We start from the raw sequence: 21,530 nt of genomic DNA on the forward strand, positions 1-21,530 counted from the left end.
ATATTTACCTTTCCTTCATTCCTGTCTATGCAAGTCTTTGCTACCTATCTTTAATAATTACTTGGTCAGTTTTTCAGTGGATGACAAAAACATCAGCCAAAACTCAACCTGCTGAAGAATTGCTAGATGCTAGTACATTTTACCATCCCTCAGACTTTCTCTCCTATCCAAGGTCCATGTTCTGCATTGATTTTTGATGACATATTTACAGTGAAGAGCAAGATGTTGACTGCCATCAAAACATCATATTGCTAGCTGAAGATTATTACCTGGATCAGGAAACTCATTTCATCACTGGACTTTATGATAGCAATTCATGTTCTGGTATATTGTCACTCAGACCACTGCAGTGTCCTTTACTTTGGGCTTTCAGATGGGGACCTGGTATGAATGCAGGGGCTGTAAAATTACACAGAGTGATTTATTGCAGGGTCATGATCTTGTCATATTACTCATTTTTGATTTGCATTTGCAGCCAATCATTGCCACTCATTACCAGGTCAGTGTTTAAGATTCTTGTTCTTAGCTTCTGAGTCCTATTCAGACAGTGTTAGTTTTATTCAAAAGAGCTTCTGGTACTTTATATTCTGGCCAGCTACCTCAGGTCATCATGGTATGGTTTGCTGGCTGTTCTGAGGACCTCATTAGAAAATTTTGGCCAGTGACTCTTTGCTCACCTTGTCCAATTCCTTTTTGATCAGCTACCTTTGCTGATTCAGATATGTCCGTAAAATTTTCTACCTGTTTTCAGAAAGGGTCATTTAAATCCTGCTTATGGAGCTTTTTTAGATTTATTAAAATATTTGAACATTTATTTATAATTATACCATATTTATTACTTGCACTGTTGTTCAGCAACACTGTATTTTATTTTTACTAAGCACAGTACTTGAGGTTTTAAGCATATAATATTACAAATAAGTATATAACTATTTATTTTATATTTTTCATGGATTTGTTTTTTTTATTATGTGCAGTATTATGTATATTGTATTAAAGGCTTAACTAAGTTAATATGAAGAGGTAAGCATTTTCTCTGCACATTTTTAGATGGACAGCCAATATTTCCTTTAGTTGTTAAAACTGAATTTTGAAAATATTGAAAGCACACTAGGAAGTGTAGAGCTCCATCTTGAAGTGGTGGGCATAAATGTTTAAGCAGTTGTTTGACTTAAGTGCACTTCTGTGTTACACAGGAACGACTAGACTCAGTGCGCCAGTCCTTGTCAGACAGCAAGGCCCAGAATCACAGCCTGTTGGAGAAACTACAGCAATCCCAGAATGAACAGACAGCCTTGAACTTGAAGAATGTGGACCTGGAGGTTCAGACAAGACAGCTTCAAGAGGTCTGTGCTGTGTGTTTTCATATAATGATGAGTTAAAGGCAGGCCATCTAAAAACAAGTGCAAAGTATGATAATATAAGATGCTGAGTAAATGCTTTACAGCTGTTTTACTGGTGGATTGTAAACCTAAGTGGCCTACCTGAAATGCTGAGGTGATAATCTAAAGTTTTCAGAAACAGTCACATTGAAATAGTTCACACAGTTTGCTATTGGAGGTCTACAATGCTCACATGTTTTCATGCCTATTTTTAGTTGTAATGATGTAAAGTACAGAGCTTGTGGTGTGTCACTACTGTCCCCAAAGTGTGCTTGTTTTGTTTTTAGAATCATTGTTATGGGATATGTGTGCTGTTTGAGGATCTGATGGCCTATTTTGGGGTTTCATCAGTTTTGTAATTTCCACCCCTGATAAAACCACTGCTGTGTGACTTTTCTCCATAACTATCAAGTTCTCTTCTCAAGAATTCGGGAGAAAGCCATAAACAATGTGGGAATAATGGCCCAAAATCAGGGACAATTTTTAAATGATTACTTTAATTCAATTAAAACATTAGTACAACCATTTTTGCATTAACATGCATTTTCAGAATGATAAGGAATTAAAACCCTAATGTCTGATGTTACTGATTGACTGTGATCCCCAGTGATTTGCCAAAAAATCATTTTATGAAGGGCAGGACAAAAATATGAGTAAACATCAGGGATAGTTGAGAGGTATGTTGTCACTCTTTCTTGGTAAGGGATACTTTTTTGTAGGTCAGAATGGACCAGTGATGCATAAAAAGAGTTATGTGGTTTCAGTCAGTACTGGTGCAAGAGTTACATATGCTTAACATGGCCTTTCAGAAGTGTGAATGTCTACACTTTGAAGAATGAAATGCAGTTCATACTGAGACTCAGTAGTACACAATGCATTTCTGCAGTGGAGCTCTGCTTCCCTGTCTCCATTGGAAGATGCAGCTCACATCTGTGGTACATAGATTTTTGTACCTTGCAGTAGAGTGAATACTGTGAGAGAGCATAGCACGGCCTTGTACTATAGAGTGTCCCTCATTCACACTTGTAGTTCTGCTGTGCTGAGGATCACAATAAATAGAACCGCCCCCCCACCACACACACATACACAGTATAGTAAGGAAAAGCTTCCTGGCATGTATAAAGAACTCCTGACCACCAGAGGAAAGGCAGGGAATTGCAGCAGCTGAATAGACCTTAGCCAGTAGCTCTACTTAGGTTCATAGGTAAGCACTAGGCTATCTGCCCGAGGGCATCTATAAGCCTAGCCAGAATGTGTTGGCTTTCACCGCCCCCTTAGATTAGTTCCCTGTGCCTCTGTCCGGCAGAGCCATTAGTTCCCTGTGCCTCTGTCCAGCAGAGCCACTGCAGTGATCCCCAGGGTAAATTTTCTGTTTCCCATCCACTCATCAAGGTTTTTCTTGAAGAGTGTTAGTGAGGGGCTCTGCCTAATGTAGATTGGAATCCTGTTCCAAAGCATGGGGAGTCTCTGGGACAGGAATCTATTCTTCCAGCACGTCCTATTACTCATTGCGGTGAGGTTTAGATCCGGGGATTTCTTTTTTTTTTTTTTAGGTGGAGCATGTCCATCAATTCTGGATTGGACATGGCCTTGTATGTCAGGCAGAGATCACCTCTGAGTAAGCGGTATGCAACCAAGCACAGCTGGTGTTTCTTCAGTCGGGCTGCATATGGCATCTGTTTGAGGTCAGCAATCCTCTTGGTGAGGTTCTTCTGTGGTCTTTCCAGCTGTTGCAGGTGTCTTGTAAGGTACATCCCAAATGGGGCATTGTACTCTATGATGGGTCTGATGAGTGATGAGTAGAGGGGCACAATAACCTCTTTTGTTCTAGATGTGAACCCTTTTGTGATTAGGTGGGCCACATAGAAGGATTTTCTAACCACCTTGGCAATACGATTATCAAAGGAGAGATTACTGTCTACTTGGGTCCCCAGATCCCTTATTACATTTTCTGTATTTAGGGGACTACCATGTATGTGGTAGTTCGTGGGTACTTTGTTTTTTCCAAAGGGGATGACTGTGCACTTTTTGGCATTTAGCTTGAGGCCATAATTTTGACACCAGGTATCCATCCCAGTGAGACCCTTCTGAAGGATGTCTGTATCAGCCAGAGAGTCAATTATGGCCCCCAGTTTGCAGTTGTCTGCAAACTTGGTCAGCCATAGTCCTCCTGTGCTTGCCTGTACCTCTGAGAAGTATATACCGAATAGGAGGGGTCCCAGAACTGAGCCCTGGGGGCCGCCACTTGTAACCGGTTTAGAGTCGGACCTAGAGCCTGCAACTCTCACCATGTGGGTTCTATCCATGAGCCAATTGGCAACCCATCTTGTGACGTAAAAAGCAGCATGTATCCTAAACATGTCACTAAAAATATTATGCGAAATGAAACACAAAGAATACGTAAAAGATGTAGCAAAGATGAGACAAGAGAAAAGGAAATTTTGTTTCTACAACAAAACCTAATAAAGAGAGGCTATAATGAAAAAGATGTGAATGTTCAAGAAGTTATCCCAAAGAAAATACTTACAGCACAGACAACACACAAGTTAAATCCATAATAAGGCAGTTTTGGCCAATCCTCACCCAGGATGCCAAGCTAAAAGACATTGTAGGTGAAACACCATGCTTTGGCTACAAGAATAAGAAAAATTTAAAGAGGTTACTTTGCACAAAGGATGGGTTTAGCAAACATAAAATCGTTGGACATAAAGGCACACTCAAGTGTGGCCACTGCGCAGCATGCCCACTGATTGACTGTAATAACGAATTTGAACATCCAAGGACAAAGAAGAAATACACCTTTAATGCCAAAGCCACTTGTATAACCCCTAATGTGGTGTACATGGCTACCTGTAAACTATGCCCTGCATTCTATGTAGGAAAAAACAATCAGATGTTTAAAAATCGCATTTTAAGATATCAAAGAGACATTACCAATAAAGATCCACATAATGCTTTAGCAACGCATGCTGAAAGAAATGTTGGTCATTCTTTCGCTTATAAGGTGATAGAGAATGTATATAGTGGAATAAGGAAAGGTGACACTGAAAATATTACTGAATGCAGGGAGAGTAAGTGGATTGTGAACCTCCATGCTGATATTGAGCCAGGCTTGAATAACATCATTCCACTGAAACCTATACTAAAAGCTGGAAGACCAACTATCAGCTAACATGGAGGTGTGTCTGGCTTAATAATTCATGACTGGTCACACCCCTCAAAAGCAAAAGGTATAGGAAATGGAACACCCCCAGCTGAGAGGAAAGAGGATTGGTGCGTTTAAACAGCTGATTGACAGTGTGATGATTGAATGATTGTCTCAACAGTAAAGGAAGCAAGCACTATAAAAAGGAACTTCCAGTCCCAATCTCTACAATCTGAAGAAGATCCCGAAAGCGCTTATCGTTTGGAATACACAGGGACTGTTTTATTCTACATCAAGATTTTAACCTGACATGAAGATTTTAACTTTTCCTACAATAAAAGGATTTTAACTGCCACTAAAACTAGAAGCTTTCATTTGATCTGTTAGACTGGTTAAGCTGTTATCACAGTTCATCACAGTCACATAGCAGCTACTACATCTTCAGTGTGGATATTTTGTATATCAGACTAAAAAGACTGGATACTTTGAAGCTTTCATAAGACTGGATACTTTGGAGCCATCATTTCGCTATGGTATAACTGCATTCACAGCGTGAATATCTTGTAAGTGCATTTAATTTAAGTACTGGAAATGTATGCAAGTTTTTTGCTATATATGTTGCACTTTTAAGTTTTATATCATTTAACCACACTAACTATTCTCCAAGAGAACTTTACTTCATTAGCCATTGTTGTACAGCGTTTCATTTTGAATGTTGTTCATCTTGTGACATAGGGGTTTATGTTCAGGCTGGTGAGCATGTCTATAATACCAGAATGGGGAATGGTGTCGAAAGCCTTTGCGCAGTCTAGGTAGGCTGTGTGGACCTCCTTTCCCTCATCTAAAGCCTTGGTAACTGTCTCAAAGAAGTCCACCAGGTTTAGGAGGCATGATCTGCCCTTAACAAAGCCAATGTCTGGAGGTTCCCAATGTCTCTGTTAATTATACTGGTTTCATTATTAATACATGTCTGTCAGATGAATGGGAATATAAAAAGGAGAGATGCAAGACCTGTTTTTACTGTGAGAAGGAAGGATAATATGGATGCAGATGAAGGAGTGAAAAGATCCGGAAACCCAGGATGTGAAAAAGTTCCACGTCAGGCAGATTATAAGAGTAGCTCATTTGCTGCATCCAGAAGCCCTCCATTGCTTGATCAGAACTACAGTCTCCTCAGAATGAGTTGCTGAATTTCTACTGTTACACGAGGCCAAAACAATGCTGTATATTACCTGTTTGATGTGGACTTCCCTTCTAAGAACCTGGGAGTGTGGGACAAATAATGCTGTATATTACCTGTTTGATGTGGCCTGCCCTTCTAGGAACCTGGGAGTGTGGGACAAACATGCTATAGAGGTGTGGAGAAGCTTCTGAAAACAGTAGTGATAATGTACATTGAACACGTGAGGAGTGAATTGACAGTTGGCATAAATGCTCTCGGAACAAGCTCTAGAAGAAAAAAATAGTGTCACTACATGTCAGTTGCTTGTTCTTTAACATCCTGACTCAGAGGTCTGTTATCAAAGTACATTTCTAGTTACTGTACTTTAGACACATATAACCGAACTCAAAGAGTGGCACACCATTAATAATATTGCACTCTTTTGAGGTATAAACTTACTGATTTCCTTTGTTCCTTTGTGCCCCATTATCCCAGAAATTCCAGTGTAAGAACCTCTAAAGCTTTTACATCAAGAAGCCATTCAATAAGCCTTTAAACATTTGCTGACTCATGAGCCATTCTGTAAATTGCCTTCCCACTCCATAGAGTTTAGGCTCCTTCAAACTTGCTTGCAGGAAAATAATGTTTCTCCCCATCCGCATTTCATTCCTGCTCCTCCTGAGTCCCACAGTCCCATGTATTAATGATATCAACCCCTACGGACCCTGCCATCTCTGTCCAAAGACATCTCCTTAGGATGACTAGTGCCTCCTTTTCACTTACATTGTCCTCCAATGTTTCAGGAGAGGCTGCAGGGTACTGGACATGGGGCATGTGGCAGAATAATGCCCTCTGTACCTCCCACACTGTCCTCTGTATGGCTCACCATTTTGTTCTCATCTCACTGGCCTTCTTTGTGTGCATGATGAGTTGCTACCTAGATACAGACGGTCCTGACATAAAAACGTTCATACTTTCTGTTTCTGTGGGTATGTTCTCAAATTTTAAAATGTGGTACATGCTACTGTAATTTAACTATTTTCTTCAAATATTTAAACCATTCGACAAAGCCCTACTGTCCAATACTTCAGCCAGTCTTCTTTCCAGTTACGTTCTGTAGCTTATATTTATATGTCCACCAGATTCCTTGACTGCAATCACCTCTGCTTGTACTAACAGTAACACCAAACCACAGCTGTGGCAATGACACAATAACTCAGAATTACCTGAAATTTGGTTATCTTCTAGGTTCTGGCACAGGTGATCACATGCATTGTAGGCAATATAAGCTATTACCATGGGACAGAGAGTAGAACTCTTTCTTTTCCTATTTACAGGCAACTGTCATGGATGATACTAGGCTATGATGCCCACTGTTAGCCCTATGAGATGACTCATTTTCATCTGGTGCTGTATCCCAGGAAAGATAACACAGCCTTTAATACTCCAGATGTAGCCACATATGACACTGAAAACTGACCTAATTTGCCTTGGTGATGACTTTTTTTGTATGAGGAAGCTATTTTATTTATTATTTGGTAACCAGTGTAGTAGACTGATAACATTGACCTATTTTAGTCAATAGAAAAGCCCAAATGAATAAACAGCAGCAAACAAGTGCTTCAGTTTTAGAGTTAAAAACATCAGTGAATAAGCATGGATCTGTGCTAATGTACTGTAACTGAAATATGTGCAAGCCTACATATAGGTGTAACTCTAGTAAGATAACTCCAGCCTGTGAGTACCATATTTCCACAGTGCTTGAAATATTGGGGCTATTGTTGTTTCTTGCTACCAGCATTTTTATGTGTATTTACTTTTGATATACATTTTGTACTTGAACAGTATATGAGTATTTTCACTTTGGTTATCAATTTTTTATTGCATTTTGTATTTTGCTCATTTGGAGCCTGGGTCATGGCTGAAAAGGGTCAGTCAGCTAGTCCAATTACCTTACTACCACATTTGAAATAAATAAATGTAAATATAACATTAGTAAAATTTTGATAGAATTCTCAATAAAAATGCAAAGTATAAAAGCGGTCATTATAATATGCTAACAGAACAATACATATCCCCAAAAGAGAGAAACGTTTAATTATGTAAAGGTAAACAATTAGGCATTTAGTATGACTTCCTTGTTTTGTAGAGCTGATGATAGGGGAATAAGTAGATGGATGGTTAGGGGAGGAAGTTAACTGAGGAGTGGTGGACAGCATTCCTCCTACTGTCTCCTCTACCTCTGTCCAGAAACCAAGTGTTACGACTCCATGGTACTTTCTGATTGCTGTTATGGCTGAATCTCTTCTCTACCCAAAATCCATCTGTTTTACGTATATCAAACTTGGAGCATACATTTTCTGACTGCTTCATTTCCAGGAAGCTTGGATTCTAACAAACAAACAATTTTTACACCAGAGAGTGTAATTAGAGTGGACTGCAAAAGCTTGTCATTAGAACCCCTTAATTTCCTTTTCCAGCTTCTAATACTTAATGTGTATATTTATATTTTGTACACTGATTCTCTTTTGGAATTAATGTGCGTCTTTAACATATATTTACTGAAATTAAGACAGTGGTAGTTTACAGTCCATTATTATTGTGAAACATTTTAAATACATTTTGTTTTGCCATCCATTTTAGGTGAGGTCATGTGGATTCCAAGCCTGCCTTCCTTTCTGGCTCATTACTGAAGCTGTTATGAGAATGCTTCACATCACAAAACACTGTTCTTTCAAAGCTAAGCACCATTTAAACTGTTGTCTGCCTTGTCAGGGGACACTGGGAGGATAAAATCCCTTTACTTTGAGATGTAATGACCGCAGAACAGGGGTGCAAGGGCACAGTTACCCATGTAGAGGCTACAATGGGGCTTTGTTCCCCCACAGAAAATCATTTGTCTTCGTTTTAATGAAGTCGGTCTTACTTTTGGTACAGCTACGTTTCCTTTTTGAGGTGCTCCACTTTTAATTTTGACAGTATGCAGCAGCATCACATTCAGAGACATGAACTGTGCTGCTCATACAAATAATCTTTTTATATTAAGTACTAAATGCTGAATATATATATTATATAAATTCAAAACAAAGCTTAAAAGTTCACTGAAATACTAAAAGTGTTCATGTTAAATCTGTCTTTTTAAATCTTTTATGGATTTGTTTTCTACTTAAAAGATGTTTTTCTAAATAAATGTGGTAGTTCCTTCTAACAGTGAAGAGATCAACCCTTCTGAAGCTTAAATTTGGAGCATTTAGGGTTCATCTTTGGTAGCGTCCCTTCTGCTGCAATGTAATAAACAAGTTAACAATGTAACAATGTAACAACTTTGAAGACAGAAATTGTAAAAAATAACATACAGGAATTTCTATTAATTAAAAATGCATATTAATGTAATTAAAGACTGTAGGTTTCTTAATGTGTAAATAATTATTTTATAATAGTAAGTGAAGTGTGACAGAAAAATTATTTTAGGACAACCAAGTTCTGCCATATTTCTGTTTTTGTACAAGGATTATAAATTGTCTGGGCTGCAGCCCAAGTTTTCCATGCTGTTGTACTTTTTGTACTGTGCTTAGCTGGACTGCCTCCCAGTTTCAGCATTCATATGCCTTGATTTTAATATATGTGACAGTTCCTTTTTTCTATGATTCATAATAAGTGAGATTATATTACAGAAGAAAAACACACTGGTTTCTGCTGATAAGGTACGATGGATACAATCGTACTGTAGGAAAACATTTACAGTAGGTATCACCAAAAGGACTAATGCTCTTCCTGCTGTCTGCATCGTAATGAATTGTTTCTTTCACATAGTAAAACTTTTCAGATGGCCCCTTAACTTTCTCTAGCAGTCTCATGAGACACAAGTATAAATTACTCGTTCCCCATAACTGCGGTTCTTTCCTGTCACTAAACTGCTCATACAGGCATATTTGCTAATTTGCCTTTTCAATTACGTATCTAATATGTGCTGCCTTTTAAATAAGTGAAGTGTTTTATGTGATCAGCAGATCACCAGGAAGACTTCTGTCCAATTTGTTTCTTCTGTTTTGACCCATTTACACAGCCTGTTGACTTGCCTTCTTGCCAGAAATTTAGCACCTACAGGTTGCTAAGATCACAAGAAATAGGTGAAGTCCAAGTATATTTCTTCCTTATTTCCTGTCACATGGGCACTTTTTTGTCTTCAAAATCCAGTAAGATATAAAACCAGTAGCTACATAAGAAAACAGACCATGGGAAACATGCAGTACATCATTTGAAGAAACAAGAAAGGCCTTCTCTGTGTCCACCTTAGCGGATGGCAGAGAAGAATACTTCACTTCTTTGTCTGGGTGCTCCATTTATATAAACATGTGGCTTTACTAACTGGTGAGCACCACTTTTTAATGCCTGTGTTCACGTTTATATTGCTAGGAGCTACTGAGTAGCAGTCATGATTTTATACATGTTACTGACAGAAGAGCATATAACCCAACAGACAATTCCACAACTATTGCTACAGACATCTCCACGTCAGCATTTCTGGTTGAAGGCCTTCTTTACTGGCTGTTGTCATCTTTGTTAGTTCAGATTCCATGGAAATGAAGCATGCTTTTGTATCTTTTCTTTAGATCAGTACTTGGACATCTAATGCTTATAACTGTTGATATTTTTCATCTGGATACTACCACTTTCTCACAGTGTTCTCTCTTGTCCTACAGAATTTCCTTGGACATTTCCTAGGACAACTACATTGGACTCTAATGCTGTATTTACTGCATAGTGAGGAATAATGTAATGTGTCTGCAGACTCTCCTTCCCTCTTTCACTGTAATATAGCTAGTAATTCTGGATACCTATACCTTCATTCCTAACCCCATAACCGTTGTAGTTCTAGAATCATCTTCTGCCTCTGGATGTACCTTCACAGACCTGAACTGCAAAAAGACAATTTGCATTTCCCACTTTTGTATCTGAATCTGATTCCCAGTACTTGGCAGTAGTGAGTTGTTGCATCATGTGACCTGTCCCCTATTCTTCCCACCAGATGCAAGGCTCTGAATCAAGATCCAATTTGTTTAATTTAAGTTTTGGGATTTAAAAACTGTAAAAGTACGAAGATGTAAATGCAATAATATAATAGTTAAAAGGTAGCTCCAATTATAAAATGCTAAAACTGCAAAGGGACCCTTACATCCGGTGGACTGAGCCAAGATGTTAGTAAATACATTACATTTGTCTTTTGAATTTGTGAGCCTAACACATTGACACTAATTATTGCTTCACTTTATGCTGTTTGACTATGAGTCTTGGCATGTCTTGTAGTTTAATGGGTTGCCAGTTGCATTGTCAATAAATGTAAGTTTTAATGGGAAATATGTTTACTGTTACTCATGCTGTCTGTTTTCATTGCAAGGCCATTTTGTTTAGCAAATGACTGTCAGTGTTTCTTGCTGTAAAACTTGTAATAACAGTTTTAAATTAAATCCAAATCTCTATTATAACTGTAAAGGTAAAAAGAAAAAAAATGGTATGCACACTGACCGGTTTGATCAGTGTTTTATGGTAACTGAGGATAGACAGCTAAATAATTATTTATTGCTATAGCTGCGGGAAGGGAGGGAATCCATTATCCTGCTTAGGGCCTCATTTTACTATGATCAGTCTCTAATTTCATAAATATATGCTTTAGAGTGGGGACTTGTGTTTATCACTGTAGTTGTCAGCTTCTTAGAAGATGAAACTTCTTCCAGATAATCAAGGCCAAGAAGTTTATCGCTGTAGCATTTGTAGCATTTAAGATCAGCCAATATCTAAGATAGTATGCAGAGATATTCTAGTTGCTATTTGAACTTGGGTCATCTGCATTGTAGTCAGGGCTGTATTCCTCTACACTATTCTTCTTCTTCTTCTTCTTCTTTCGGCTGCTCCTGTTAGGGGTCGCCACAGCAGATCAACTGTTTCCATTTCTTCCTGTCCTCTACATCTTGCTGTGTCACACCAACCACCTGCGTGTCCTCTCTCACTACATCCATAAACCATATCTTAGGCCTCCCTCTTTTCCTGTTACCTGGCAGCTTCATCCTTAGCATCTTTTTCCCAATGTACTCAGCATCCCTCCTCAGCACATGTCCAAACCAATGTAATCTTGCCTCTCTAGCTTTGTCTCCAAACCTTCCATCCTGGGCTGACCCTCTAATATACTTATTCCTAATCGTATCCATCCTCATCACACCCAGTGCAAATCTTAACATCTTCATCTCTGCCACGTCAAGCTCTGACTCCTGCCTTTTTGTCAATGCCACTGTCTCCAACCCATATAACATAGCTGGTCTCACTACCCTCTTGTAGATCTTCCCTTTCACTCTTACTGGTACTCATCTGTCACAAATCACTCCTGACACTCTTCTCCACCCACTCCATCCTGCCTGTCCTCTCTTCTTCACCTCTCTTCCACACTCACCATTACTCTGAACTGTTGATCCCAAGTATTTAAACTCATCCGCCTTTGCCACCTCTACTCCCTGCATCCTCACCATTCCTCTATCCCCACTCTCATTCACACACATATATTCTGTTTTAGTCCTGCTGACCTTCATTCCTCTTCTCTCTAGAGCATATCTCCACCTCTCCATGGTCTCCTCCACCTGTTCCCTACTCTCACTACAGATCACAATGTCATCTGCAAACATCATAGTCCACGGGAACTCTTGTCTGATCTCGTCTGTCAACCTGTCCATCACCATTGCAAATAAGAAAGGGCTCAGAGCTGATCCTTGATGTAATCCCACCTCAACCTTAAACACATCCGTCACTCCCACCGCAGACCTCACCTCTGTCACACTATCCTCATACATATCCTGTACCACTCTTACATACTTCTCTGACACTCTCAATGTCCTCATACAATACCACAACTCCTCTCTAGGCACCCTGTCATATGCTTTCTCTAAATCCACAAAGAAACAATGCAACTCCTTCTGACCTTCTCTGTACTTCTCCATCAACACTCTCAGAGCAAACATCGCATCTGTAGTGCTCTTTCCTGGCATGAAACCATACTGCTGTTCACTAATCATCACGTCCCTTCTTAACCTAGCTTCCACTACTCTTTCCCATAACTTCATGCTGTGACTGATCAATTTAATCCCTCTGTAGTTACTACAGCTCTGCACATCACCCTTATTCTTAAAAATCGGTACCAAAACACTTTTTCTCCATTCCTCAGGCATCCTCTCACTTTCCAAGATTTCATTAAACAATTTAGTTAAAAACTCCACTGCCATTTCACCTAAACACCTCCATGCTTCCATAGGTATGTGATCTGGGCCAACAGCCTTTCTGTTCTTCATCCTCTTCATAGCTATCCTTACTTCCTCCTTGCTAATCCACTGCACTTCATGATTCTCTATCTGCACATCATCCAACCTTCTCTCCCTCTCATTCTCTTCATTCATCAGCCCCTCAAAGTACTCTTTCCATCTGCTCAACACACTCTCCTCGCTTGTGAGTATGTTTCCCTCATTATCCTTTATCACCCTTACCTGCTGCACATCTTTACTAGCTCGGTCCCTCTGTCTAGCCAATCGGTACAGGTCCTTTTCTCCCTCCTTAGTGTCCAACCTTTTATACAACTCTTCATACGCCTTATCCTTAGCCTTTGCCATCTCTCTCTTTACCATGCACCTCATCTCCTTATACTCTTGTCTACTTTCTTCATCTCTCTAACAATCCCACTTCTTCTTCGCCAACTTCTTTCTCTGTATACTCTCCTGTACTTCTTCATTCCACCACCAGGTCTCCTTGTCCTCCTCCCTTTTTCCAGATGTCACACCAACCACATTTCTAGCCATCTCTCTTACTAGCTCTGCTGTAGTTACCCAGCTGTTCGGTAACTCTTCACTGCCACCCAGTGCCTGTCTTAACTCTTCCCTAAACATCACCTCACAATTACCCTTTTTCAATTTCCACCATTTGATCCTTGATGCTGCCCTCACACTCATCCTCTATACTATGGTGCTAGCAAAAAGGTTGAGAGATGAAGCACAGAGCATAGGATGACAGGCAAACATTGTGTAGGAGTTGCAGGGGGCTGCTGATGGTGGCGAAATTGATTACCAGATGCATTGAATAAGGAGAAAAAGGAAAGAGTTTCATAAAGGTTGAACTGGCCACGAATGTAACCCTCAATAAGATGGGCCTAGCAAGCACTGACCAGACATTTTGCATAAGGTGTGGGGTGTTCATTTATAATAACTCATATGGGAATAACGTATGTGAAGAGACTACAGAGGAAATAGTGAAGAGGACCAAGCAGACAGCAGCTGTGTGCTTAAAACTAAAAGTATGGAACTGCTTTCAGAAGTGATAGTTATACCAAAGAGCAGGAACAATAAGGAGTAGAGGGTTAGACATTTCAATTGCAGGCTCAGGGTGTAAAATGGAGGGAAGGGGTGTTTGACAAAGGTGATAAACATTTAATGGGAAACAGTCCAGGAGGAGGAGAAGTTGTTCAGTAGGGAGAGGCTTCATTTCAGTCCCACTTGAGCTGCAATGCTAAAACATTGTATAGACAGTCATGCTAGGATGAGTTTCCCTTTAAAATGAGATGGAAGTGAAAACATGAACATGAATATGATACCTGTTCAAGAAAAGTAGAAAAAAATATTAAAAAGGGAATGTTGCAGGATACACTGAAAGAGAAAGTAAAAGAGATTGCAGATTGCAAGGAAAAATGAGGGATTAAAGGAGGATAGCACCAAAACAGTACTAAGGGACTTAGGTAAGAAAAAGGATGACAGGATGGTATGATCAGGCATGATGGCATGGAAGAGTAATATAGGAAGAAAAAATGGTATTACTTGGGGGGTAAGAGAGGATAGAAAAAGGGTATATATGAGTTAGAGAGTGTAAAGATAAGCAAGAGGGGGAGAACAAAGGTAGACACAGGGGAAATGCATCACATTAATGGCATGGAAAATGCATAATAAAGCAAAGGCCTTTGAGGGAAACAATAAAAGATGGAGGCTGGCAAAATCTCAAGAATACTTGGAAAAGTATGAGTAAAGGGGCAAGAAGGCAAGGAGATAAGCTGAAAGGGAATTTAAAAAATGAGTGTGGTGCTCAGCAATGAAAGAAACATATGATGGGAAGTGGGCAAGCTGGAGGAGCACTGATAGCTGATAAAAGTTGAAATGTGCCCCAAAAAAGGAGAGGATGAGGCATGATGGCCCTGTTCAAAGGCGGTGGGGGGTATTTGGAGAGAGGCTCAGTATACTCATTGGAAAAGTTGGAAGGGGAGATAATCCATAGCATACAAATGAGGAAAGGAAAAAACACAGTAGAGCAGACAGAGCTGACTGGAAGAGGGGACAAGCAATGGTAATCTTCCTAGTATTAAAGCTGGTTAGAGCAGAAGGAAAAGTTGGTACATCAGTACCCTCTACAGACTACCAAAAGCAAGGTTAGAATGCTGTAGGTTCTAGTCCCACATAGGTACTTGGATTAATGCTCCATCTTGGGGCAATGCAGCAATTGCCTCATGTACACAGACAACCCTCTCCTCCTACGACCCAACACTACAACCTGTGAGAGATGCACTTATATAGCCAAACTGGAAGCAAAGCTCTCTTCACCCAAGACTGGACTAGACAATCAAGAGGAGAAGGTAAACACTTGCACCACACCACACTCATCACATAGTCCCTCAAAACCTACACCACCAAAACACACACATAGAAACACAAAACACACACCTACATTTATGGAGGCTCTCAATAAAAACCCGCCCAAGCATCAGGGACCTCCAAAGCAGAAAAGCAAGCAAACTCCACCCCCCCAACACAACCCAAATGACACATAGCCCACAAACTCAGTGTGCCACTCAACCACAGCCTATAAGGCATAACGTACCCAACACTCTAGTCATAGGTGACTCTATAGTCAGGCACACTGATGTTGCACTCACCAGGCTAAACAAGGAGAAAGTTACTGTCAGCTGCCTGTCAGGTACCAGGATCATAACGCACACATTCAGGTCACTCCACAGCAAGTACAAATATGACACTGTCATTGTCCATGTTGGTGTGAATGACCTGAGACATACCCCCCTGGACTACATGAAAAGAGACACGGAGGAGCTCTACGATCTTGTAGCCCAGGCAGGTATGACCCTAGCCCTGAGTAGCATCCTGCCATCACCCAGAATATCACAGTACAAGGACAAAATGATTGACTTCAACAATTTGCTAAGCTTCTGGTGTCATTCTAAGGGGATCCAGTATTTGTCTGCCTGGGACGACATGATCGGCAGACCACAATGCTTTGCCAGAGATGGCCTGCACCTGTCGCCCTTGGGATTCCGGATACTGGCTAAGGCTCTTGCCACCCCTATAGTGCCTTTTTTAGGCAAGGTTCAAATGACAATTTCACCACTGTAACAGGTACAAGCAAGCAAAATCTGAGGGTAATGCTACTCAATGCTAGAAGTCTAAACCTCAAAATGCACTCACTTGAGGCACTCCTTAAAATGGAGAGCATCGACATCTGTACAGTGACAGAGACACCTGGTTCAAAGCTCCAGAGAGCACCCCTGCGTTACCAGGCTATAATTCATACCACACCACTCGGACACCTAACCCAGAATGAAGCACTAAAGGTGGAGGTGTGTCCATATTCATTAAGGATATCCACACCTCCAGGCTAGTTGCACAGCATAATGCATCTGAGATTATCCAAGTGCAACTAACTCTGGGCAAGACTGCAATCCAAATTGTAGCTTGCTACAGACTCCCCACCATGCCCCAGGATTCCAACTCCTCATTTCTTGATACACTGGAAAGTATTAGGGTACAACCCAACACCCTAACAATGGGCGATTCCAACTACCCCACCATTAACTGGGAAAACTACTCATGTACCAACTCTTTTGTTCAATGTTTTCTGGAATTCATAAATTCCAATGCCTTGTATCAACTTATTCACACCCCCACCAGGGGCAGCAATACATGGGTAACCGGTATTCCACACCAGAGGTCAATTCCTCGTTGGTCAGATCCGACAACAAGCTAATCATCCTTGACATCTCGCCCTCACCCCCAATTAGGGAAACCACTGTAAAAAACTTCTCCAAAGCCAACTTCACACTTCTTAAGACAGAAGTGGCAAACTTCATGACACCCATGCAGATGGACAATAGAGGTACGACTGCTGAATCCTACACAAATGCACTTTATAAGCACTTACACAAGTGCATGGATCATGCTATCCCTAATAGAACCAAGATGCTATCCTCCAAAAAAGGAAGCCAATCTGGTGGTCCTCTGCCATAAACAAACTCTACAACAGAAGAAAGAAACTGTTGCAAAAAAGAGTAAAGGAACTCCCTGGTCAACCTCAGTAAGAAGCTGAAATCCCTCATAAAATCCTCCAAAGCTAGTTACGAAAACAAAATTGCCACTGACTCTAAAGACAACCTCAAAGCATTCTATAGCTATGTCAAGAATCCCAATGGCAACACTCAGATCTGCTCGGAGTTACAGCACAATGGCACTAAATATACAGAACCAACTGATATTGCCAACATCCTGGCAGATAGGTTCAGTGCTAACTTTACCCCCCCCTCTCACCCCACTAGAGGGCCCATCTCTATGCTGGAAGAATGCAAAGTTCCTGTAATCACGGCTGCACAGGTAAAAAAACACACTCTCCAAAGCCAAGAACACAGCATCCATGAGACCTGACAATATCCCGGGCTGCGTTCTACACGAACTACAGAATGAACTGGCACCTTACCTAAGTACCATGTTCAATCATAGCCTCAGCTCAGGCTTTGTGCCAACTGAATGGCGCACCATGACAGTTATCCCACTCCACAAAGGGGGAGCCATGACAGACCCCAGGAACTACCGCCCCATTAGCCTGACGAGTCTGGTCTGCAAGGCCATGGAACGTATCATCATGGAACTCATAAACAAAGACATTGGTAATCTCCAAACTCTGGACCCTACCCAATTCGGGTTTGTAAAAGGCAGATCACGTCTCCTAAACATGACTGACTTCTTTGAAGCAGTCACCAAAGCCATAGATGAGGGTAAGGTGGTTTACACGGCTTATCTAGATCTCTCCAAGTCTTTCGACACCATTCCCCCACTCTGGAATTATAGATAAGCTCACTAAACTAGGTATAAATCCCTATGTCACAAGATGGATTGCCAACTGGCTCATGGACAGAACCCACACTGTGAAAATTGCAGACTCCAAATCCGACTTCAGACCAGCGACAAGTGGAGTACCACAGGGTTCAGTCCTTGGTCCTCTCCTATTTGGTATCTACTTCTCTGAAGTACAAGCTAACACAGAAGGTCTTTGGCTAACAAAGTTTGCAGATGACTGCAAACTAGGAGCCATAATCGAAACTCCTAACGATGTGGACATACTACAAAAGGGCCTCACTGAGACAGATGCCTGGTGTCAAAGCCATGGCCTGACGCTCAATGCCAAAAAGTGTATTGTCATCCCCTTTGGTAAAAACTCTGTACCCATGAACTACCACATAAGTGGTAGTCTACTTAACGCTGAAAGTGTGATGAGACTTTGGGACACAGGTGGACAGTAGTCTCTCCTTTGATAATCACATTGCCACAGTGGTCAGGAAATCCTTCGACGTGACTCACCTCATCACAAAAAGTTTCTCATCCAGAAAAAAAGAGGTCATTGTTCCTCTCTACTCATCACTCATTAGACCCATTATAGAGTACAACGCCCCTTTTGGTATGTACCTCAGAAGACATCTACAACAACTGGAAAGGCCACAGAAACATTTCACAAAGAGGCTTACTGGCCTCCAACAGATGCCCTGCACAGACCGTCTGAAAAAACTCCAGCTTTACTCCATCGCATATCGCCTATTCAGAGGCGATCTCTGCCTAACATACAAAGCTATGTCAAACTCAGAGCTGTTGGACATGTTCCACTTAAAGAAATCCCAATCCCTCCGAGCTACATGTTCTAGGGACCTAAACGTTGTCACCACAATAAACAGAACATGCTGGAGGGATAGATTGCTGTCCAAGAGACTTCCCATACCCTGGAACAGACTACCTATGTCAAACTGAGCTCCTCATTAGCACTCTTCAAGAATAATCTTGATGATTGGATGGGAAATAGGAAATTCACCCCAGGGATCACTTCTGTGACTCTGCTCGACAGGGGCACAGGAAAATAATTTTCTTGGGTGGCGAAAGCCAAGGTACCTTTTTGGCTAGGCTTATATAGGCCCTAGGGCTAATAGCCTAGTACCTACCTATGAACCTATGAACCTATTTCTGGAATTGAAGTATAACATTAGAGGGTTCTCATTTCCTAAGATGCTGTCCGTTGAATGAGATGTTAAACTGATCTGAGATACCTTCTGCTTGAGTTGATAGTAGCTCAGAGGGATGTAAAAATATCCCACTGAACTCATTAAAAAGAATGTGTCACTTTTTTATAGCACATCACAAACAACAAAATAATTTCATTGCATCCAGAAAACAAACTTCAATTGCCAGTAAGTTTGTGTAGATATCTTACAATGCAGTTTTTACAAGAATAAACTCTTTGTCAAAATGCATACATTTGCATGCATGTGATCTGCTTTACATATTTCTGTTTGTATCTGTATACATTTGTTAAAGGATTCATTCACCCCATCCTTTTTGCCACAACTAAAACTGCATTTTTTGTAGCATCTCATTTTTGCCTCATCACTTACTAAAAAGAAATAGCATAAGATTATCCATCTTATTTTCTTATTCTTTCTGTATGTTCTTATAATACCCATATATAAGCATTCCCATATTTGGTGTCCATTCCCCTTTCAAGTTTCTCTATTTAAACCCCATCTTCCTCCATTTTGCTTCCTTCGCAGTCTTTAACTAGATGCACTCCTCCTGATACTTGCTTGTACTTTAGTTGACTTTTTTACTATGCAGTTTTTCTAGTGACAACTATGAAGAACATCTTTCATTCTGATGCATTCTTTTAAATTCAAAATCAAGTTTATTTAACTAAGCAGTAGTACAGTGGTTAAAAACACAAGATGTAAACAAAACTTAAAAAATGATAATGATTAGGATGTGGTTAACCCTTAAACACAAAGTTCTCCATTCCTGCTTGCGTCATTTTTTCTGTATTTCTCTTTTCTTCCCTATATTCTCCAGTTCATCTATTAAGTAATGCTTCCTTAGTGTTCTTATACTATTTCCTTTTCTCTCTTATCTTTTTACTTCATTCATAAAATAACATTCTTTATTATAAATCTTTTCCTTTCCCACTTTAATTTCTTTCCAAATATCCTTATATTTTTAATCAAACTTATTCTCAATAATGAATCATTAACTCTGCCAAATCAATCTCTTTCATTGTAAATGCCACCATGTTTCTCCCTGAAAGCTAGATCACAATGACTACACATTACATTAGTTGTGGACAAGGGACAGAATCATGAAAGCCCAGAAAAAAATGGGGTCCAGGTTTTGACAGGTACTGGAACTATAGGGTAGGGTGGGGCGCATTGCCAGTGTACTTAAGACAGTCAAAGAAGTGTGACCTGTCTGACTGCAAATAAATACACAAATAAAATAAATAAAGCAAGGAAGCAAACCAAAAATATAAACACGAACTTCCAGAAGTCCATCCTGCATCGTTATCTGAGTGACAGCCAATGAAATGAGGCTGTCATCTTCCATCCATTGACTAAGGTGATGTGTTACACTGCAACTGCTTCCTTTGTCGCCATTGTGAGATTTGGAGTTTAAGTGAGATGAGGAGGTTGGGTGATTTGGAACTGAAGCAAGCCAGCATTCTGTTGCTATGGCAATTTTGGTAAACTTCGCACATGGTAGTACTGTACTACAGGACTGCCAGCCATTATCCTGCACTTGCATTGTTTTAATTTCTATTGCTCTTCCTGGCCATGAAATTAAAGTGATGTTGGGGGCTAGGGAATAGAGATTAACACTTGTCTAGAGAGTTCAGACCCCAGCAGTCTAATGACTATTGCCATCTTTTGTTTTGTTGCAGGCAGGCATCATACTGTAAGGGGGAAAAACATGTTTTTAGAAAAAAGATTTCCTAATTACAGTGGTGTGGTGGATCGTTCTTTTATTTTCCAGTATCTCATTTTTTGTGCTGTCACAAACAATAGGCTCTGTTTGCACCTGGTCTCACAATTTTGATGCTCCATGGAGTTTACTGCTTCTTCTGGGCTGTATGCCAGCAGTCTGTATACCTTTCTTATTTTGTTTATAGTACAGTGTTAACTGCTAGGTGTGCAGGCAATATTGTTTTATGTCAAACAACTCTGTTCCATCAGGACTGTGCTGCTAATAATATGACTTCTGTGTTTTTTAATATGTTATTTCCTCATGGGCAGCCATGATGGTGCAGCAGTTAGCGTTGTCACCTCACAGCAATTGGTTCTCTGGTTTGATTCTTGGCTGGGGTGCCTTCTGTGTGGAGTCTGCATGTCCTCCCTGTGGTCGCGTGGGTTTCCTCCAGGTGCTCCGGTTTCCTCTCACATTGCAAAGACATGCAGTAGGTGGACTGGATACTCTAAATTGGCCATAGGTGTGAGTGCGCATGTGAGTGAGTGGTACAGATGAACTACCATGGCAGGGCTAGCGACCCGGCGGTGTAAACATTGACTCGAGATGATTGTCACTGTTGAATAGACACCCCGACCCCATGTAGAAAAATGGGAAAAAGGGGTTGAAGATGGATAGATTTCCTCATTGCGATGAAATATAGTTCAGTATCTTAGTCCAGCAGATACCACCTGCTATCAGGCATCTAAATATAAGGGCTGCTATTGCACACT

At 40.5% G+C, this 21,530-nt stretch overlaps 1 protein-coding gene across 1 annotated transcript in view; it reads left to right on the forward strand.

Moving 5' to 3' along the window:
• The window catches only part of LOC122801244 (rootletin-like), a 2,937,720-nt gene that overhangs the window by 2,564,732 nt on the left and 351,458 nt on the right, over positions 1-21,530 (forward strand). The window contains exon 28 of the mRNA XM_044070796.1: positions 1,197-1,346. Coding sequence (XP_043926731.1) covers positions 1,197-1,346 — 150 coding nt within the window. The remainder of the gene's footprint in view (positions 1-1,196; positions 1,347-21,530) is intronic.

The sequence above is a fragment of the Protopterus annectens genome, chromosome 4.part1 (assembly GCF_019279795.1).
Source record: "Protopterus annectens isolate FY-2018-M chromosome 4.part1, PAN1.0, whole genome shotgun sequence".
In the NCBI taxonomy this organism is placed as follows: domain Eukaryota; kingdom Metazoa; phylum Chordata; order Ceratodontiformes; family Protopteridae; genus Protopterus; species Protopterus annectens.